The sequence below is a fragment of the Cololabis saira genome, chromosome 6, assembly GCF_033807715.1.
Source record: "Cololabis saira isolate AMF1-May2022 chromosome 6, fColSai1.1, whole genome shotgun sequence".
In the NCBI taxonomy this organism is placed as follows: domain Eukaryota; kingdom Metazoa; phylum Chordata; class Actinopteri; order Beloniformes; family Belonidae; genus Cololabis; species Cololabis saira.
The window spans coordinates 28,004,243-28,027,418 of record NC_084592.1 but is presented as its reverse complement, the minus strand read 5'-3'; the positions used below and the strand labels follow the sequence as shown (position 1 = coordinate 28,027,418).

At 40.2% G+C, this 23,176-nt stretch overlaps 1 protein-coding gene across 1 annotated transcript in view; it reads right to left on the bottom strand.

The window, feature by feature from the left end:
* The window catches only part of col5a2a (collagen, type V, alpha 2a), a 52,874-nt gene extending 52,538 nt beyond the window's left edge, over positions 1 to 336 (bottom strand). Inside the window, exon 1 of the mRNA XM_061723883.1 lies at positions 84 to 336. Within this exon, the coding sequence (XP_061579867.1) occupies positions 84 to 174 (91 nt within the window). The 5' untranslated portion in view covers positions 175 to 336. The remainder of the gene's footprint in view (positions 1 to 83) is intronic.
* Positions 337 to 23,176: the final 22,840 nt, after the last annotated feature.

Below are 23,176 nucleotides of genomic sequence, written 5' to 3'. Positions count from 1 at the left end.
GTCCACACTAATATTTGAAGGTCAGAGTTTATCCAAAACCAGTTAGGTGTTAAAGCAAACAGCAAACAGGGTGCTTCACTTACCACTGTTCCCATCTTGACATGTTACAATCAAAACCTGAACAACGGAGACGACCAGAAAACCCAAAGTCCTTAAATGCACAGAGCTCATCATGTCTATAAGACAGGCATGAGCCGTCCTTGTGTGCAAAGAAAAAGGGGAAAAAGGGATCAAAAGGAGAAAAAAAGTGCTCAGGTTATCAGTGCACCACCATGAATACAAGAGTGCCTCTCCCTGTAAGCAGCAAGCAGACCCAGCCCAGACTGCGCGAGTGCTTTTTTTTTGTGTAGTTACAGCTTTAAATGAGAAGAATGCTGGTGAGCCTAATTTTCCTCCCCCTTTTGTCAGCCTTCTCTCATAACCATCCCCTCACAGGCTGTGGTGGTTGGGAGAGAACAACTCCCATGTTCACAAGATCTCAGGCTTTCCAGTGACTCTCTGTCTGTCTATCCCAGAATTTGACTGACTAAAAGGTGCCGTAATGAGATAAGGAAAAATGACTTTGCATGTTTCAAGTTCCTTTTTTGTTTGTTTTTTTTGCCTCTGTTTCTAAGTGGCTCCTATTCAGGATCATAAAATTGCTGTTTATTGCTGTTTCTGGGACCCTAAACAAGACTTGCATTCAGATGAAAATTACTTTTTACAGGGCCATTAAAAGCAAGAATAGAGTTTATAACAATTGTTAAGACAAACTGGAGGAAGAAATTTCACTCAGACACTGCTTGTGATTAGTTACATGTTTATCAGTATATTTAGTACCACCATCCTGAGCAGAAGTTACAGAAAGTAGTATCAGAAGTAAAGATAAAAACACCAAATCATACAGTTGCAATGAGAAATTGATCATCTTCAAAGTCTTGTCGAACTTTGTGGAAAGGTTGCAGTAGGGACATTAACTAATCTGGATGACCTGTACAAAATTAGAAACTTCAAGAAAGTCCATGTTTTTAAAGATTTTGTGCAGCTTTCTTCTGGCTGCAGCTACTGTATAATGTGCCGATGTGCAGCACCGGTCGGTCTAAGAACTCATTGTTCCTGTTGCTGTCAGCCTTTTTTTATAGCTGAAAAGGATGTTTTTTTATTAATATTTTCAATATTTATTTTTTTGCTTGCTTTGCAATGTGTGTTATGTGTAATGTATGCTGGCTGTAAAACAATTTGGACCCCTGGAGACAATAAAATTATTGAAGAGGTTTTAAAGGTTCTTATCTTCAGCCTAACATGCGGCACCATATTAAAGCTCCTCTATGTAAGAATTACACTTTGAAATATTTGCAAAACATTGACTAAATACATGTAGGTATAGCAAATGATAAACATTCTGACATGTAGAACCATTGCGTTGATGAAAGAGCTACTGAAAATAATGTGCTGAGAGGTGGGGATGGACCCACAAGCCCTCAAACGCCACTTTTTCTGGCTAGAGGTGATATAAACCACTGTAACATTTACTTTACGTTCATACAAACAAATGAAGACAAGGAAGATACATTGGTTGAGGCAATATTCTCCTTGCATGTCATTCATGTTGAGAGTACCAACCAGAGAGATCGTGTAGCCGAAGCTCGCAGACTGGCCGTTTGGCAAAATTGTGAGTAGATGGAAATTGCCCATTGACATTCAATCATTATATATGATCGACTCTAAGTCACTTGCTAATGCACCACCAATCCATTTAAGACTGCTGACAGATATTGTGACATGTTAAACATCCGGAGCCATCTGGGTATCCCCTGTTCAAGCTACAGCTAATGAGAAAGCAGGGAATGAGCAGATGTTACAGAATTTGAGTAGGTTACTAGGACTAGGGTGTCATCAGCAGGAGGCAATATGATCAAAGTTGGCTGTTATAAAGTAGAAGTAAAAAAAACAATAGTTTGTAACTACAATCAAGTTAACTGGTGGAAAAAGGTGGAATTCAAAATGCACACTAAAAAAAACATGAATGTAAACCAGACTAATGAGTTCTGAATAGAAACCTTGGCATTTCTGTCAGGAATGGTGTGTTGGAGTGATCAATAAAAGGCAATGAGAAGCAGAGGGAAGACAGGGAAAGCCAGAAAAAGACAAGAGATTTAAAAGAGAAAGGTTTTGAGAGAACAGATGACGTTAACGCAGCATCTACTAGCCATATACCTTTTTTTTGTAAATGAGGGCTCCTCATACGGTTAAAACAGTCTGTATATAAATACATGTTTCAATCTAAAGTATTTGTCAGCTGATCAAGAATCCAATACAAAAGAGACATTTTTTAGATAAAATGTATCCAAATCTTTAAAGCTGTGCTTTCATACTCTTCCAAACAGGAACTGTATTACAGGAAACAGCAGTGTGCCATGTTCACAAGCTGCAAACAGCACCAGGTGATGGACTTTCCATCAGATAGGGTGTAAGTGTTTGTGTGTGCAAATGTGGAACTGAGGAGTTCAAGACATGGGATCTGAGTTAAAGAGAAAGACAGCTGTTTTTTGTTGGCTCTTACCTCAACACAACTTGTACACTGCAAGAAGTGTCTGTGGCTATTTTCTCCGGAAACGTCAGAGAAGCAAACGCTGCAACAAGCTGACCGATTGCCAAAGATCTTGTCATTTAAACCATGTTGCTGTAGTAAGTGTAAGTGGTTTAGGGATCAGTTTGTGTATTTTCTGGTTTCCCCTTGCTGGTTTGTGTAAAAGCAAACTTGGCATCTAATTGGTTAGAAAGATAACAAATCCTCAGCAGAATCAGTCTGGCTAAATCCACGTTCTGTATGGGCAGAATCATTTCTGAAAGGGCTTGTACATTTATTTTGCTTTGTGATTTATTAAAGAAAATTACCGTTTTTTTAAAATAAATTACAACCTTTTCATTAAAAAAAAAAAAAATCAGTATCTTGTACTTTTTACCCCACAAAATTCCCCTTTTAAAATACACTCTTCTACCGAACCTGAAGCTCCTGTAGCTTCCAGTGTCAAGTTATACCCACAGATATTTTTTTTTGTTAGTTTTTTTACAAATAGTTGTTTTCCAATTTCAATTAAACACTCTAAAGCTGGACTTTGGTATATGGATCAGGGTGCCCAAAGTCGGTCCCATCATGATACAAATGGCTGTGTCATTATCAGACTTGTGCATACCTAAATGATGAGCTGGTGATGATCTTTAAGAAGAATCAGGTGTATTGAAGCAAGGCAACATGTAAAGTGTGGAGGACTGCGGGCCTCAAGGAACGACTTTGGGCACCCCTGATATGGATATTGCAGTATTTTTGTCCATTAGATGGATATCATGGAGGAGCTCATCCAACACAGAGGTCCTACTGACCTCAACAACAGCCAGACTTGTGCTCAGTACCATCTGCAAGACTACACTGTTAATAAAAAAAATAATAAATAAAGCAGTATAACATTTTCAATGAAAATGTTATTCTCAAAATGCCATTTAGCACACTGATAGGGCTTTCGAAGGCAGGCAGAGTCTCATGCTGAAACTGAAGAAATTTAAGCCAGGTTTCCTCTGTTGGGCATCACAAGGAGCCTTCCATGTAGTCCAGGAAAGTGAGGACGTGAGTAGCAGAGTTCTGAATGAGTGAATCTAACTGGATTGTTAGGAAGACCCAGGTCCTGCTGAGACATCAGATATTATTAAAACATTTTTTTATTAACCTTTATTTATACAGGTAAAATCTCATTGAGACGCAGAGTCTCATTTACAAGAGAAACCTGTTTTAGATAGGCAGCAGCAAAACACAAAGTTACAGACTAACTGAACATACAAGGGACAAAAACAAAACAGAAACCTAAGATAATTAGTAATGATAAAATTAAATAAAAAAGGAACTAGTTAAATACAGTACACGTGCAGACCCCCACTGACTGTCTCACCAGCCTTCCTACAAGTAATTTGAAGTCCCTAGCAAAATAAAACTGGACAGCTTCAGCTTCTCTTGGAGCCTGTTCCAGGTTCCAGGCGCAGGATAGGAGAATGCCTTTTTGCCAAGTTCGGAGGCTATGATCAGACTTTTTCCGTGTCAGGTATGTGTACAAATAGGAGGGGAGTAGTCCAATGATGGATTTATAGAAAAATAGATACCAGTGGGTTGTTCTACTAATGGAGAGTGAAGACCAGGCAGTGAGAGAGTACAATGTGCAGTGATGTGTACGGGGTTTACAACCAGTTATGAATCTCAAAGATCCGTGATATGCAGCATCCAGTAGATGTAGGGAGTGAGCAGAGGCATTCATATAAACAAGATCGCCATAATCCAGGAGTGGCAAGAAAGTGGCTGAAACAATATGTTTTCTTGCTTGATAAGAAACACAGGCTCTATTTATAAAGAAAAACACCAGCTTTAATTTAAGTTTCTTCAGTAATTGGTTAATATGGCATCTAAAAGAAAGGGTATCGTCCAATGTTATGCCAAGGTATTTATAAGTGGCCACAGACTCAATATGGGTACCCTGAGCAGAAATAATACAGGGTAAAACAGCAGGCACCTTCTTTTTATTTGAAACCCCATTCAAGTAAATAATGAAAAGAGTGGGTCCTAAGACGGAACCTTGCGGCACACCATTTATACTGTTTAGGAACCCGGAGCTAAGACCATCGGACTACACACACTGCTTGTGGCCATAAATGTAGTTAGAGAACCAGCCAACAGCATGGTCTGACATTCCAATTGTAAACAGTCGCTGACATAAAATACTCTGATCGACTGTATCAAATGCCTTTAAAAGGTCAACAAAAAGGGCAGCGCAGTATTTGTTGGCATCCATGGCTTCCACAATATCATTTATCACCTTAATGGCAGCAGTTGCTGTACTATGCTGCTTCCTAAAGCCTGACTGAAAAGGAGATAAAATATTGTTCAAGCTCAGGTGGTCCTTGACCTGGTCATTCAGCAGCCTTTCAAGAACTTTTGCTAAAATCAAGAGCTTGGAGATGAGTCTATAATTATTCAATAAAGTGGGGTCGCCCCCGTTTAGGAGAGGGAGGACATGGGCAGTTTTCCACACATCAGGAATGACGTTTCTCTGGATAGAAAGATTAAAAATGTGAGTTACAGGCTGAGCTATAATACATGCAGCCAAACGTAAGAAGTAGGGGGGGATATTATCAGGGTCTGCTGATTTTCGCCTTTTAAGGCTGTAAGAATCTCTTTAACAGAGAAGGGGGTAAAAAATAAATGTTGGTTACCTATGGCTGGGCTAACAAGGGGGATAGTGGTTGAGTTACCATCACATGAAGAGTCAAACAAGGAGCTGGAGGCTATGAAATGTTTCTTAAAACAGTTTAGCATCTCAGTTTTATCCGATATACTGTATGCTGAACCTGCTGCTGATGAACCAACTGCTTGTCTAATATTTTGGATTTTGTCTGTGAAGAATTTGGCAAAGTCATTGCAGGTAATGGTGGAATAAGTTCAGTGGCCACTGAAACAGGAGGGTTTATTTACTAGCTGATACAGGAGAAGAGAAACCACGGCACCTCCTCGCTCACTGGTATCTCCATCTATTGGTGCTGCACAATGCATTCTCTTCCGTCAGCATCCTCATGCTGCATCCTCAGCCCTTCTACGTTTGCTCTGGACTATCACCCTAAGTGATCTGCCCACCAGTTTCTCTGATCCTTCTGACCCTTCCAACCCAGCCATTTCCTCAAACTCTCCTGTCCATTCCCTCACATCTGGCACCAATTTAGATTCTAAAGTTCCAAGAAGAAGTGAACACTAATCTGCAGGCCACGGTTGCCCAACTCTGGTCCTTAGGGGCTATTGTCCTGAATGAATTGACCACCATCAGCTTGTTATCAGGTTCTGCACAAGTTCGTTAATGACACATTCGTTTGAATCAGACAATCTGTGATTAACTGGTCTCTTTAAACAAAACAACAACAAAAATATGAAAACATAATCAAAACTGTACATCAATAAAGTCACTTCATTGTGTGTATAATAGTGTCATCACAACATTATGAAAGGTCACACACATTTCAAATATACTCAGTAGTTTGGATTCCTTTACAGGATTCCATAGTACAAATTCTGCCCCAAGAAAACCGAAAAATAGAGGAAAATCCTAGGAACCAAAACTACAAGGGGCATAAATACTAAATACATTTTTATCAAACATACCAACAAACCTTATCTGGAGATATTTCTGCTTTTTCTTTTCTTTTTAAAAAACAATTATTGATGACGTCGAGCTTCATGCTTCTTGGAGGATCCTCTGCCCTACACTAGCTGTACAGTACTTTCTGGTGTCCTTTTACATAAGAGCACAGAGTTATTAACAAATATTAGTCGGTAATGTTATTCTGTCATCACAAGCTGTAATGCACAAAAGAAAGGAAGGATTCTTTTGATTCAGCTTTTGGAGATAATCCAAGTTTGCTTCCTTTCTTAATAAATAATAAGTAGGCTACATTTGACCTTTTTGGACTGGAACAAAGGGTAAAATAGGTCGCGCACATCCAATAACAGGTGCTGGTCTCAAAATATAGATCCAGGAAAAAAACAAGAGGAGACCGCACACTTTTGCTCCCTAGTGCAGATTTATTTAGCACATCAATACGTCGTAACGTTTCAAGCGCATTTTGCTCTTCTTCAGACTCTGTCGACGTATTGATGGGCTAAATAAATCTGCACTAGGGAGCAAAAGTGTGCAGCCTCCTCTCTTGTTTTTTTCCTGGACCGTTTTGGACTGGAACAGGAAATTCTCCTGGCTTTTGTTAAAACTAAATGTTGCATGGTTTCTAGCACATCGTTCTGTGGAAAGTAACACTGTTGCAGCATTGAAGGAAAGAGTGTTGGCATGAGAGAGATGACACCAAAATTAAATATTTAATTAGTTATATGTTTACATTAGTGACAATGAAAGTGTATTATACCGAAGATCGACTTTGCATGTATGTGAAATCGTGCTGGTGATAAAAAAAAAAAACAACATCAAAGACTTGGAAGCTGTATGATGTAAAAAGGAAATATAAAATATAATTCAGACAAATGGCAAATGTAAAATTATCGTAGCTGTAATTAACTCTAATTATATCAATAGCCAAAGGAAAACTCATTAAAATAACTTTAATGGGTTTATAGGACATCAATACATCCAATGATATTACTATTAGGAAATCTAGTCACTGATGTGGGAGCAGGATGCTGATAAAAACATTATTGTAAAGGTTTAATTATATAATGTAGGGTTAAATCTGAAATCTAATTTAAATCTGAAATTAAGCCTGAAATCCTATGAAATTCTGCTTTGATGGGTCTTACGGATTTGTGGCTAGAATATAACTACTGGGCTGCTTTTTCTCATGGCTCTGTATACAGTATCATAGTAATATGTTTAGCATCCACGTAACTTTGAAGAAAGCCAACATAAGCACAATAAATAAAAAGCTAAAGATTAAAGTATTTTGAGTGAAGTCAGAACATATGATGTGCGATATTTGTGATGCATGGACAAATAAGATTCAGTACAGTAATTAGGTTATTTAACAGTGCAGAATATGGTAATACTTTCCCATTACTAGTTATAATGTTACTGGTGCAGCTTTGTGTCATTGTTCCAACATCTTTAAACTGTGTTGGAAGATTAAAACTGCTCTCTTAGGTCTCTGGGGCTGACATCAACTTTCAGATTTTTTACTCCATAATCCAGTGAAGACAATGAATTAATATGAACTTGTGACTTTTACATAACATTTCAAAGAGATGTTTTGTGGAGATTTTATAAAGTGTTCCTACTTTCCGGGAAACGTAACTGAATTTCATGTTTGAGCTTGCCAGTTCTAAGAAATCTGAGTTTTAATTCACTGCAGAAGTCTGTCAAATCTGAAACGAAGTAGCTGGCAAAAGTATGCTCTGGTAAAAAAAACCCACCATTAATCATTTTACTCCTTATTTTCCTAAGTATTTAGTTCTTTTTGTCTTTGTTTTTCTGTTTCTTTTACTATTTGTGGCATCGAAGAGGAATTGCGCAGGTTGAGACTATATCAAATCTGAACCTGGAACCTTTTGTTCTACAAATATGTTTAACAACTGAAACTACATCACAGCATGTCTCACCAATAAAGCTGATACTTCCAGTGTCTGTTACAGTAATTTCCAGTGTAGTCATTTTTTCAACCGAATTCCCTGAAACCACTTTTAAAAGCCAGACCAAGCTCCAAAGAGTTCTGTTTAATATTGAAATGTTGTTTTAAATGTTAGTCTTTGGTCAACATACAGTATTTTCATGCTAAGACTAACTAGAAAATAGCGGAACATCTTGCTTTGCTTCTGAGACATCAGATGGTCCTGAAAGACATGGGAAGGGGGTGGTCGTTGATAGCTCAGCTCTGGACTGAAGGGGAGAATGGAAATAATTAGCAATGTCTACGTCTCCAAGGAAACGTCTGCCAAAATATTGCAGTAAACAGACTCTGCAGCCCGAGCTCACACAGCATCAGCAAGCTCACCATTCCCTCGATGGGAGCAGCTGCCCACAACCACGGGAGAGGACTGCTGAAGATGTCCACACTTCACGTTTAAATTCACAAGTCAGAAATCTTTTTGCTTGTTGGCCTGGCCAGTGAAAATGTTTGAGCAGATGGAAAGCACATGGAGCCTTTTTCTGAGATCCAGGATACATGACGTAGAGAACAAAATCACAGCTGCCCATCTTCAAGATTTTGTCTGCATAAGAACTGGATGTGGACACGGTGGCTAGATGGCTTTCTCCTCCAAATAGGAGTTTGTGACCGGATTTCCAGATTCTTATTTATTATGTTTTGAAATATTATGTTATTTAAATGGCCAATTTAATGTTACCCCAGGTCTTTGAACTGTGTTCTTTATTAAAATGTATGTTTGGTGTTTGTGTTGAGGTTTTGCCCATACCCAAGAACATCTCTGACCAGATTATTTTTATGATTTTTTTATACAACAATATAAAGAACAACTTATATGAACTGAAGAAGAGCTGAAATTTGTATATAAAGAACAACTTATATGAACTGAAGAAGAGCTGAAATTTGTGACTTTGAGTGACGAAAATACAATGTATCAATATAAAAGTTATTTACAGTTATACACTCTTATATTATATTATACAAAGATGGTTATTATTATTATTATTATTATTATTATTATTATTAGTATTATTATTATGTATAGCATATCATATTATTATTAGTATAGATATCGGATAGTTGAATGGATGAATGAATGGGATGCCTGGGTCTGGGGCCCTCTGTTGTCGGGCCTGCACGGGTGTCGCCTTGTTGGGGGTTCCCTCTCTCCGGGCCCGTCTCCAGTCCCACCCGCTGCCTCCGTGGCGGGGCGCCCCTCTGGTCTTGGAGGGCCACTTTCGTGGGGGGCGGGTGCGCCTGCCCGCGTCGGCGGCCGGGGAGGCTCTGTCTCTCCGGGCAGGCTGGCCCCCTGCCGGGTGGGGGTCGTTGGCCTGAAGGGTGAGGGCCTCTTGGCCGCGTGTCCGGCCCGGACCGGGTGGCCGGGGATTGCCTGGGTCGCGGTCCGCTGCCGCGGGATCCCTGGCTGCTTCTTCCAGCGCCGTGGGGGCCCCGCCCGTGGGCCCCCTCGGCCGTCGGCGGGGGGTTGGGGGGCTCGCAGGCGGTGGGTTGCCTCCCTCCTACTTCTCCCCTCTGTGGGGTTGCCGGTGGCCTGGGTTCCGGGCTCTTCCGTGTCGGCCTCTGGTCTCGCGGGTGGCGGGGTTGCTCCCCCCCCTCCCCCACTATAGATACACTTCAGGTGGAGCTTTGTTTGGTTTATTACACACACATACACACACACACACACACACACACACACACACACACACACACACACACACACACACACACACACACACACACACACACACACACAGTCACTTAGTCACATGCATATATACACACACACACACACACACACACACACACACACACACACACACACACACACGCATGATCATATACATACACACACACACACATAGACATACACACTGGCTTGTTCACCTGCATGCTGGCTCTCTAGTTTTTGGGTTTAGGTAGGTAGGGTTATCAGACATCAGTTTGATCGTTTGACTGCAAAAGAAAACAATTGTGTCATGTGCATTGTGTGACTCTTCTTTTTAATCCATGACACGTAAAAGTCCTGTATGATGGGCGAAAATAATCCAAGAGAATTTGATGACTCACCTCACAAAGGTGATCCTAAAACTACCGTTATGTTTAGTTGTTAAAAGCAGTTCATTAAAGGGAGTAAAAGGTCACAGTTTGGGTTAAAAATTATTACACACAAAAAATTATTTCACAATGTCATAAATTTCACTAGTAATTAATGAGTTATTATTTATGAATTACCTTACTAGATTCTGCAAATAATATCAAACTTTTGATTATTAGTTATCAATTATGTTATTTTTAATTGATGAATTGCAGCTGCAACAAGAATTATCCTGTTCACAACAGTGATTATACATCTCAGCTTCACCAGTCAGATGTTTTTTTTTAGATCCACTGGAGATCCTTCCTTCCCACAGCCATGGCCACCTGGCAAGACTTTTTGAAGAAACTTCACATATCAAGTCATGACAGTTATGGCAACATAACATTTCCCTTCAGAAATTAAAAAAGTTGTAGTAGACTGAATTCAATTGAATGAGATTTATGATGCGGATCAGCGGGAGAGATCATATTTGTCAAAAGTTTTGCTTCCTTTCATTGGCTTTCTGTTAAATTCAGAATAGATGTTTTGTTCTCTCTCCCTCTCTCTCTATCTCTCTCTCTACACACATATAGGTGGGTGGATGAACAGATATGATTACACTCAACACTTTTTTTTTTACCTATACCAGGTGCACCGTACCTTCTTGCATGAACGGTACAGTCTCCTTGTCGTCTCGGACCTCCAGCCAGCCACCTCCCTGAGTCTGGTTCTGCTTGAGGTATTTTCTGAGATTTTTATTTTCTCTCCAATGCCAACTCCAGCTTGTTCAGGATGGACGATTACACAGAAATGAAGACTTGATATAATCTGTCGAATTCCTTAGTTAGACTGTTTGTCCATAACGTGGTTTTGTTGGGTTAACTGGATTGTGCCTGAGTTACAATTAAGTCAACTGAAGAGAAATGTAATTTGGAATTAATTGGATTATATTTATCTTTGAATAGTGTGCTTTGAATAAAAAGTGATTTGAGTTTGTTGTGAATTAGGTTTTAACTTTTAGCAGCTGGGATATGGATCAATGGGATATGACCAAAATATGACCTTCCTAAAACTGTGAACAGGATAAAGCTGGGTAAGAAAACGGTTGGATGGATGGTTACCTATACTGTATATTGTACACCTCACTTTCTGTCAGTAATAACTCAGCCCAAAAGTCCTTGTTTTGTGTCCCATGGAAGAATAGTTGCACGTCAGAATATTTGCCATACTGTATCAACATTTGGTAGCCGTGATCACAAATGCATGATTGTGCTGTGATTGTTTGGAAATTTCATCGAGAAAATGTCTGGCTGACCCAAGGGTACATTCCTCTCTGTAAAGAGTTAAGATGTACAAAATTAATTAATAAATGCACACTGGAGCTGAACCACCACCAACAAACTGTATGTTGTTGCCTTAAATCGATTCTCCATCCAGCTGGGAAAACTGTCTCAGACATTGGATACAAGCCTGGATTCTGTGTTCTGGGCTAGTAGCAAATAAGGCTTTCTTCAAGCATATGCCAACATAAACAGAGCACGGGTAGTTTGGGCAACATGACAGAAAAGCAGTAATTACATTTTCTAAGTTTATAAAAGATGGGAAGGTTTTTACTGTTGAGACAGAGTATGTTATACTGAAAGTATAACTCCAATGATTTCCGTTTTACCCATTATCACAGACGGGACATGAAGTTCTACGAAGCACTGAAAGTGAAACTCCTGATAGAATTCATCGAAGGAGCCAAGAAGATGACTGAATTCTCATGGGCGATGTAAGCCGGGACCTGACTTCCTACAGTGGAAAAATCCCTCTGTGCTATCTCCTACTGGCACTTCTGCAATCCTCCCTCCACACTGCAACTGCCAAGGCAGTGATGGCTTTTCGCTCTTTTCTAACATGCAGTTTTACAGTCTTGGCTCATCTGTTAAAGCCATCTCAGCCGCCACCCCTCCCCCCTCCACTGGAAACCCAGAGGATGCTGAAAGAACTTTGATAGCCAGCAAAACAGACAATGGCAGACAATTTAAAAACAAGAGTTATTTCTCAACTCAAGAAAATACATGTTCAAAGTACAAAATGTCCCAAACTTCAGATTATCAAAACAGATTTTCTTGTAAATCTGTGATAACTTCATGGCTGTCTGTAAAAACATGTTGTAATTTTTCTGAAAATAACATTACTTACACCTTCCCGTCAGGTCTGAGCGCAGGAATCTTTGTAACCTGCACCTTTCAATGCCCACATGGGAGAACCGTAAGCCGCAGTAGACCCCAGAGTGAAATGTCTTTGCGACAGAGAGGAATTAAATGCTTCCTTAGCATTCAGTCTGAACTCTTGATCCAGACACTCAACATCCTGAAGAAAGTAGTCGGGTAAGGCTTAGCAATCAGTGAATCACCCTCTGACAAAACAGAGCATGTAAATCCTGTAATTAGAAAGGACATTTGTTTAACAGAAAGTGATTCCAAGACTTCACTTAACTATTTCCAAAGATCTTTAATCTCCCAACAACAAACCTTTTGTGAAAGACATCACAACAACATCAACGTTGGACTTAAGTACAGTTAAGGCATAATTACAGTCATGAAAAAGTTATCCCTTTAATTCATTTTTGTTTTGTATCAAAGCATAAAAAACAATCATCTGATTTTGGTGGGTCCTAGTAGTTATACAAATACCTCAGGTGAACATTATATTACTTTTTTCACTGTACTATTGTTTAGTTACTAAAATGAAGCAAAATATAAGAGCTCAAGTAGACAATGCTGGGTTACAACATACTGCTTCTTCATATTCTTTTCATTCATCCAAAAACTATCTGGGTTGGGATTGTGGGAACAGCACCTAAGCAGAGGGGCCCAGACTTCCTTCACAACAGCTACTTCCCCCAACTCTTCCTAGGGAATACCAAGGCAATTCCAAAACAGTTGAGGGATGTACAGTAATCTCTCCAGCATAGCCTGGCTCTGCCTAAGGGCTTTCTCCTGGTTGGGCAAACCCAAATGCCTTCCCTGAGGAGGCATCCTAACAAGAAACCCAAACCAATCCAATTAGCTCCCGTCAATGTAGAGGAACAGCCACGTGACCCGCTCCGCCGGTGTGTGGGGGCTGCTGGCCGGATGTTTTTCAGTCCCTCCTGGATGAGTTAAAGTGGACCTATTATGGCATCTAATACCTATTTTAAACAGGCCTTGAATGTCTTAAAACAAGCTTTTGATTGTTTTTGCTAAATAAATTAGAAATTCAGCCTCTGAGCCATGTCTTTATCTTCCCATTCTGTAACCTCATTATCTATGAGGGATTCTGAGTGGGCGGGGCTATGATAATGAGGCTCTGTGCTGATTGGCTGCCTGAATGACGCGATACACCGCTACGAAAAAATGGCAGAAGCTCTGGCCGGCAGAGTTAGTTGTGGGCGTGGTTTCACGCATCGGAGGCCAACCTGTGTAAATCGCGCCCGTCGTTACGTAACGATGGGAGCAGATTCTGAACGGCTCGTAGAAGTCACATCACACTGGACGGCTCATCCGGGCGGCTGTACAGACACTGCAGAATTTGGTTGCTTTCCTCCTTCTCTGAGTTGGCAGGCTGAGGGGAGACCACTTTATATATGTTAAAGCAAGAAAAAACGTGTTTTTCATAATAGGTCCCTTTTCAGTTAACACATTCACTCTATTTTTTTATTTTTTGTCTGCATACATATTAATGGTCAATACCAAATTGGTAAAAACCTAAAGCATATATATGCATATAATCATACGTGTGTGTGTGTGTGTGTGTGTGTGTGTGTGAGGGGGGGGTGGGGGTGGGGGGAGTCATCCGCTGCTAGTCTGAGATGAGAGAAACAGGGAAATACACAACGGACACACAAGCCCTTGAAATCTGTAAGAGAGAAAACAAACAAACAAATAGACACGGGAACAGGCAGAGACACAAACAGCAACCAATTCAGGTCTCTGAGACTGAATCAAGACTAGGCTATTGCGATTATCTGTCCCCCAAAACTGTGGGGTGAGTATGTAGGTGAGTAAGCAGGTGAGTATGTCTGTGTAACTGTGTGTGTGCAAAGTGAAAACAAAGCTTTACCTGAACTGCAACTACAGTGGAGGAGGGAGGACACAACCATGCTACCTGAGATACTCGGGTAGCATGGTTGTGTCCTTCCTCCTCCACTTTTAGTTTATTTTGAAGTGACAGTCCAGCCATCCTGTGGAGGAAACATATTTCAGCCCCTTGCATCAATAATCTCATTATTTTGGCAACCACACTCAATTTGTGACCATATCTGAGTCACATTATGGACCTCCACTTTACTGCAAATGCTACATATAAAGTACTATAAGTCAATCGCCTTCTCCATTCTCCTCCCAAAAACATGAACTAGGCTACTTTAGCTCCTCCACCAGATGTGGCACCTTACAGCCAACCCAGAGAGGACATTCATGCTTTTTCCAACTGAGAACCATGATCTTAGATTTTAAGGTACTGATCATCTTCCCATTATCTACTCGCTTAGCTGTGCATGGCTCCTAGACTGATGTTCAGTGATGCAGGCTGGACCACGAAACCAAACGCCCTTCTTCCTTGACAATTCCAAAAAAATGTGTTTACAAGCAGAAATGGTGGCAAAGCGTATCCCAGTCAGCAGCCAGACTCCTCTCAACAGAGCCCAGCTCATACTCAAAATTAATCCAACTTAGAGCATTACAAAACAAACTCAAGCTCTGGTCCCACAGGAGTTGGATAGCCCATGACAACATAACTAGCAGTTGTAGTAACACAGTGCCAGCCACAAAAATACCCTAAGGGACATGATCAAATGTCCTTTCCAAGTTCACAAAACACATTTTTGCTCAACTGGGCAAAGTCCAGGGTCCGGGCTAAGGTGATGACTGGTCCGGTGTTTGACAGCTGGGATTAAACCCACTTTGGTCTGCCTGAATCCACCAGACTCTTGTTTTAATCAGCCCAGCGTACACCTGACCAGGGAGGCTGAGGAGTGTGACTGCCCTATGATTGGAGCACACCTTGAGAGTAACAAGGGTGGTTGTGTAAAATGTCAAACTTTCATGTTTGCATGTCAACACTATACAAAGTCAATGTTTTTAAAGAATCTTTTGAGTTGTTTCGAAAATTCCCCTGTTTTAGACTGTATGCATCTACTTGCTATTTTAGCCCGACATGTCAATCAGGGTAGTAGTGAAAGTGGTCAAGCCTTCAAGGGTTTGCAGTTTGCACCACTAGAGAGTGGGGCAAGGTTAGCCTGTGTATGCACTGAAATAAAATTAAAGGCTATAAAATCTTTTCATGCAAGTTTACTAGATGTGTGACGTTCAAAAATCCACATTATACTGTTTACTTGAACCACTATGAAATTTATGAGGTTTGAGATATTTTAGATGGGAAAATTCACTCCTCTATGGCCCTCATTCCAAGTAGGTGTTAGCTTAGCTTTCCATTGTATTCTCCAAACTCGGAGCGCTGTGACCTCTGTCCACTGCAGTTAACACTAACTGCTAATTGGAAGTTTGCAAAACGGCAACTTCCCTCTGAGTATCATGACATTTTCCAACAAATCTTTCAAAGTGAATGACCAATGGTAATGTGAAGATGAAAACCGGGGAGGGGGTTGCATACTACAATCATTAGTCACAGCTTAAAAAAAAAAAAAAAAAAACAAACCTCCACTAAGCAGACAATATGGGAAAGGGATTTCCTCAACATATCATTTCATGTGCTGTGGATCAGTTTCAGCTACATATTTAAGATGTCAAATTCAGACTGGATGGAAATATCCACTTACATGTGCCTGAAATCTGATAAATAGTTATTTTTAGACCAACATGTCTGATGTGAAATTATTGAAGTTTAAAATTCTCCTTCTAAATTTAAAGGGAAAAAAATATGTGGTAACACAAATAAGCGCAAATACGTGATGTAAAGTATTTTCAGTGTAGCATATTGCTTAACACCATGTAGATTTGGTTTTACATGGTTGTAGGGAAATGATTCGTACCTTGTGGAAAATGTGAGGAGGGCTGAGGCCACTGAGCATGAGTCATTGGCCAGATATCTTTGAGGGGGATGGAAGGAGTCTTGCCTTTAGTGCTGGACTTAGACATTTGTTTACTTTCCAGACGGAGGAGCTGAGAGGCGCATGAGGGGGAAAACTGTGGAAATGGTGGGCAGAAACATATCTTAACATCAGTCTTTCTTGCAAGGATTCATATATAATACTCTTTTCTGATAGAACCTTAAAAGAATATGCTGTAACCACTGAAACATAATGACAACCAGCATTTCTTTGAAGTGATTCCCGTCTTAGATGATTTCTTAATAGGTGAAATAAACTAATGGTAGCAGACGTTCTTTCTCTTTTTCATTGTAACGGATGACTAAGGATTACATTTGCTTTAGGAAAGCTCTGGCTTGATTCTCAGCATCCCCATGAGTCATGCTATCTATGAGGGTGGATTATGACCGGCTCTCAGGAGGTCAATCGTGTCTGCATAGATATATTAGGACTGCCCAAGTAGAAACTATGAATGCCTAAGCATCTTACCAAATGCTCAGTGATTCATATTTTTCACAGTTTTTGTCAAATTTTGCTTCAGAGTATGTGTCTTGGATGTAGATGAAAACTGTTACCTGTTCCTTTGACACAAGAGAGAGCCCATTGACATGTTGCTACTAGCTTTACCTAAAAACACTAGTGAACTTGAGAAAGTAGGTAAGAACACAAGAGTTCCTAAATGTGATGCTGGAAAATGTTCATATCCTACTTGTATTGTTAAAGAAGAAATTTGCCTAATGTGTCAACTGTCACAGCTGAGACTCAGGGACAGCATCAAGGAGCAGATGTTCATCAGGATACATATAAATAGACTTTAAACAATCATGTTCATACTTTAGTAGACACATTATTAATGCAGCACCAAGGACGTGTTCATGTTAAAATATGTTTGAATTTCATTTGAAGGAATGTTTTCTTTGGAGGCATTGTCTAGTTTCTGCAATCCCCTGTTCCTGCTATAGGAAAATTAATATAAATAATGGGTGGATGATGGTTTCACTTGGTCTTGAGAGACAGAGCTAAATTAGAAAAGCTAAAATTTTACAAAAGCATCCGTCCGTCAGTTGGAACAAGACTGAACTTGGCTTCTCTTGCTTTAAGCGTGTATGAAACCTCCGCTGCACTCACACTTTGCACGCCCCTGGTTCTGATAACATGCCTGTCAAACTATTGGGAAACTCATAGACCTTGTTTTTGTGTATATCTGGAGTTTTAACGGGGACTTAGACCTGACTTGAAGAGATGAAGAAATACTTGACTTCATGCTGTTTGAGCTTATCTGATACGCTGTGTCCCAGAGGCACAGAGGCACTGGGCAATCAGGAAGAGTTTAAACAATGATGGATGGGAAAGCACCAGATCAAGGAAAGCCTCTGGCTTCACTTTGCAACAAAGGACTTTGTTAGATCAGGCTTCTCAATTTAAGAAGCATTTATGTGAACTCGCAATATGAATTCACTGACACTTAATCATTCGTGATCAAGCTATGAAGCTCTGTGGGCATTTTTCTAGTATAAGGAAGTGCAAATGATTAAAAAATTACAATAATCTGCATTTCTATAACATTACTACAACTACTACGGCTGCTCAAGTCTTCTCAGGCCATCATTTATTATTTATGCTGTACAGCATAATCCGTTTGTTCACAGCCTCTCCCTGAATCCTCACACCTGGATAAGGCTGAAATACCTCCTCATGGTAGCATTGGTGGGGTTGTCCAAACAAATGCCATAACCACCAGCAGTTTTTACACAAATACAGCAGTTATGTGCAGATATATACAACAGATTGCCTGTCATATGTGCCAAAAAAATATTCTATTTTACATAATTCCTTCTTCCCTAACTTTATGGTGTTGTCCCTCCCTGAAGATTGAAGATCCCTTCACAGCCCAATTTAAATGTAACTTTGCAAGACAAAATATTAACTCTAATCCAGGTGCTGTTGATATAGGCTCCCACAAATAATTAATATGTTTTATTTTATTTAAAAACTTTAAAAAATATATCAATCATCATCAGTAAGGCATAACATTTCGGAACTTTCTTTTTTAATCCTAAGGTTTTCTGCAGATAAACATGACAATCATCTGATTGTGCTGGGTATTAGTACTAAGCAAATAGAACCTCAGACGAACAACACCATATAACCTTCACTGTGGCATTGTTTATTTCACAAAATGAAGAAAAATAGTAAGAAGCCAAAACTAAGTATCACTATAATTAACAATATTGCTTCAGTTCATGGAGAGAGATAAATAAAGGAATCAACTTTAATTCTTCTGTGTTTTTCATCGGTTTAGATGTGTTTTTTGCAGCTGAGCCCTGGATCTTTGTGCTGTTGCATGACCTAATATCAGCCAAGCTTTTACTGTCAAACAGATGGCCTCATATTTGCCTCTTGAACATTCATTTATTTAGCACTCAAGGTTGACTCAATGGCTACAAGGTGCCCAGGTCCTATTGGCTGCAGAGCAACCCCAAAATCACCACCACCTCCACCACTGGTGTTCGCCAAACATGGTACTCGGCATTAAGGCCAATCAAATCTACTTTGGTGTCATCTGTCCTTTAGACATTGTTATTTAGAGATTAGAGGCTTTCTCCTGGCAACTTTTCTAAACAAACTATATGAGAGTTTAAAATTTCACATGCACCCTGTCGATGAAAAGAAGCGGCCTGCTCATTCCTCAAGTAAGGAGGAGACTTGAGCTCAGTGTAGGGCCTCCCGGGGTTGGTAGAAGGTGAGCAATGCCCAGGACTGACTTAGGTAGGAGCAATGGGTGATAAAATGGGAGAGAAAATAGGGATAAAAATATTTAAAAAATGTCACATGCTCAGTAAGGCGCGTAGGGTCTGTAATGTAGCAGTTGTGTGTTTGTATGTCTAATCTCGTGTAATGTTCTCTCTGGGATGTTCGTTCTTGGAAAGATTTATAATCCTGTCCACATTAATGTGCAACAACAATTGCCTCTCTTAGACCAGTGCGTATGTCTCGTCTTCTTTGCATTAACACACACCTGAATGCTCCAGACCAGCAAAATGCCAAAATGTATGCTTTCATAGAGGTCTGCACACATGCTGACCAACTTTTATTTTTTTGGTAGCAGCAACAGTCTTGACATGTTCAAAAAAGGAGTAGGTAAAGTAGGTAAGTAAATAACTTGGGAACTCCTACCCCTTGATCTCAATACTATGTTTCCAGATGGACCCTCATGGTTAGATATCAAAGTCTTGAGGTACATAGATGTTTCACAAATAAAAAGTAGGAATTTTACACATTATAAATATATACAGTATAGTGGTATACCTGAGTATAAATTAGCAGATACCTGAGTGATTACATGTCACTGTATATAAACACTATTTACAGTATTCATCTATACATAAAAGCATATATTATTTACAATGTGAATGTATATACAACCTTGTACAATCTTATTCATGACAAGCATTCTTACTCATAGATATTTCTTGATGCATTGAAGCATACATGTACACGTATACGTATTACTATCCATATATGTATATATACACATATATTTCCACATACATATATACACCCACAACCATACAAGTCCAGTCCCCCCACCAACCCCTCACCCAGCACCCCCCCCCCCCCCCTCACAGAACAAGAACAGAACCAGGAAGTCCCCTGTCCCGATTGGCCAGCACAAGACACCATCACCAGTACCCGGGCCCCTCCCAGAAACACCTGAGAGCCAGCCCAGACACTTCCCACAATCCCCCTGCCAGCCACCGAGACATCCCCACCCCACAACTGGATCCTCTCTGCGAGCCCTGGGGTGGGTTGTGGGCACCCACCCAAACTCCCACCCAACCCACCCCAGGGGGCACAGGCCGTCCCCAGCCAGGTAGCACAGACTGTCTATGGAGACAGTAAGGGGGTAATTGGCATTGCCCACATACGTTATTGTTTTTCTTGATTATTCATTTTGGTTCATTTAAAAAAAAGGCAAAGGATAAAAGGAGGGTGTAATACATTTTGTAGAAATGTACATTATCCTTTTGAATATAACTATTCTGTTGCACTGTAATCAAATGTCATGGGAAAACCATGTGTAAAAAGGTACCTTACCAATGAGTCTCAAATTTCTGTAACACTAGAGATGTGCCCTTGCATGCACACACGCACCCCTCCGCAGTGTTTCCAGAATAATGATGTTCTTTGATGCAGAAATGGACTAAATGTCATGTTGAGGTAAAGATACGTGTGAAGTTTGGTCCTAACATTCAAATCATCTCAACTGCACATGTCTGAACATTCCATTTCAGTTTCGCAAGAAAGTCTGAACACTTTGGTCCCATTATTAAATACTGTATTTGAATAGAACATTGGTAAATTAGGAGTATTTGGTATGATAGCAAAAGCAGTATTTATCCAAACCCACGTGACCACAAAATGAGGAGCGATTCTGCTAGCAGAAGCAGAAATTGTCCAGGCTTTGTGGAGCGTTGGTATTAAAGCCGTCTCCTCTTACAATGAACCGCGGATGAGGTCAGATGAACTCCACAGACTTTGAGCATGTGATACCTGAAAATTATATGGAAGTGGTATAAGGAACTCATGCTACAAGTTTGTGGTGATTGCACAGAAGAAAGATATACCGTGCATGGAGTAGGCTATGGTCTTTTCTAGGTTTTTATGCATTCAGTCTATTGATAAAATTTAAAGAGCACAGCTCAATGAAGTCTATTTTCTTGGGAAATTTGCAATCTACAATGCAGAGATAATGACTGGGTATAAAACAAATGCATGCACAGTGGTGATGTCATTCTTTTAATGGGATGTGAGCTTTTTCTTTCCACAGCCGAGGGGAGACAAAAAAAACCATGGCCCACATATTCCAGTTACTTCTACAGATGTGTAAACCACCCCTGCGTGTGTCTGGTGAGTGGGGGTCTCCTGCAGCCCCAACTGGAATGTTCCAGAGCAATTTATCACTTTGAGGTCTATGAGTCAAGAGGAAAGACGATGTGTAGTCTCCTTTAGGGAAAAGAGCTCTAGTTTAGGAAATCTAGGTGAAGCACCTCATAATGAGGCTTTAATGCTAACTTTTTGCAAAATTAAAAGAAAAAAAAAACATAAAAGGCAACACGTCTGATTTCTTAATAACAGGAAACAAAATAAAAGGTTGAACATGAACCCACTTCTTAGCTATGTCTTGCCCGTAAATCACAAGCACACAAAACAAAGAAAGCTGTTCAAATATCAGAGGCCCAACTGTTATCACCTCAGCCTCCCTTGGCTCCCATGACAAAAGTTCTGTTTGACTTGAAATAGTCTCTGCAACATGCTTGCTGCAAGCCTGTGCAGACACCTCTTAGTGTATACAGGGACCTCAAAGCAGGAGGACCCACCTTCACTTCAGAGCTGAGTGATGGCGAACGAAAGCTAACCTCAGGCAGGCAATGAAACAAATAGCTGATAGGTGAGTAATGACAGCTCCTCAGGAAGATATTTATTCAGCCATGTCAGACTGTAGTTGGTACAAGTCGAGTGTTTCCCTGCCTGCGTTGGTGTGTGTGTATGAGAGAGCTTTTTTTTTTAATAACTACAAGGCATTGATGATGTGTTTACTTTCCTTGCCAATTATTCATGGAGTGCAGTTATCTCGTCTTGTACTGACTTGCAAGCTACAAAAATGAGAGAGAAACTCAGCAAGTTATTTTGAGATCTACGTGACCCAATGTAGTTAATAAATGTGTGTTATTTGAAGGTGTTCAATTTTCCAACAATGTAAGGCTAGCATGGCCAGCCTTCCTAATGTTTTTCCTCTTACAGTAGGTAAAAAGAATAAATCTGGTTCCCCTGGCTTTGATTTTCTGGTGGCGGTACCAACAGATGCAGAACAAACGGCCTCTGGGCTCTATTAAATAGGTACAACCAGTCACACAAACTAAAATATGGGATGTAGGCAGAGCAAGAACCAGATTAATATCAACAAAAATGGCGTGCAGTACAGTAGGGATACCAGTGAATGACTTGTTGGTTTAGAAGCATTGTATTGATCCGTGTTTTATTAGCCTAGACTGGAAAAGAAGAACCCAGTGATATCACTCAGAGCTTTCCGGAGGAGTGCCTGTGAAGGCTGCCGCCCCTCGTACAGCATGATGCCATGTTGCAAAAGGACAGACAGAGCAGTCCTGGGAAGCCAGCTGGAATACGTACATCTTATGTCAGTCACAGTTAGCTGGTTTAGCTTAGGTTAACATTGATGCTAATTCATTTCGCTCACTTCTGTTTCAAAAGTCATTTCAGATGGCAACATCAGAAATGACGGTAGCTGACATTTGGTTGGCACAAGCTGCTTCCTGCTCAGCTAATGTCCGTCCTCAGACCTACCTACAGCCTGTCACAGCTGCATATTGGCAAAGAAAATGTTCAAATATGAATGACTGTGCTGAGTTAGGTTTTTATCCACAGCTCAGAAGCTATGCCTACATATATATTTGAAAGAAAAGTTATTTAGCTGGCATGAACATACATTTTCGTGACTTATTTCACTCCAGCCAGAGAGCTATGTTTAGCCAACTGTTGTTCAAAACCACAGAACTTTATTATCCCAAAGTTTCCAACATTTTCCAAATGCAGTGTATTTCAGAATGAATTCAGCAAAAATATTCTCTTGAAGACCTACAGAAAGTTTCCATCTCATTAAGAGTTTAAAAATATATGGAGCACTGAAGTTGGAATATTTAACAATTCTGTGATAGAGCGTCACAGAAAGTTGGCAAGACAAGTGAAGTCTATTTGTATAGCCTTTAAGGAACAAGGCAATCCAAGGTGCTTTCCATAATAAAATATGAAAAGTGAAGCGGAGGAAAAAATTGACTTAGACATAAGCT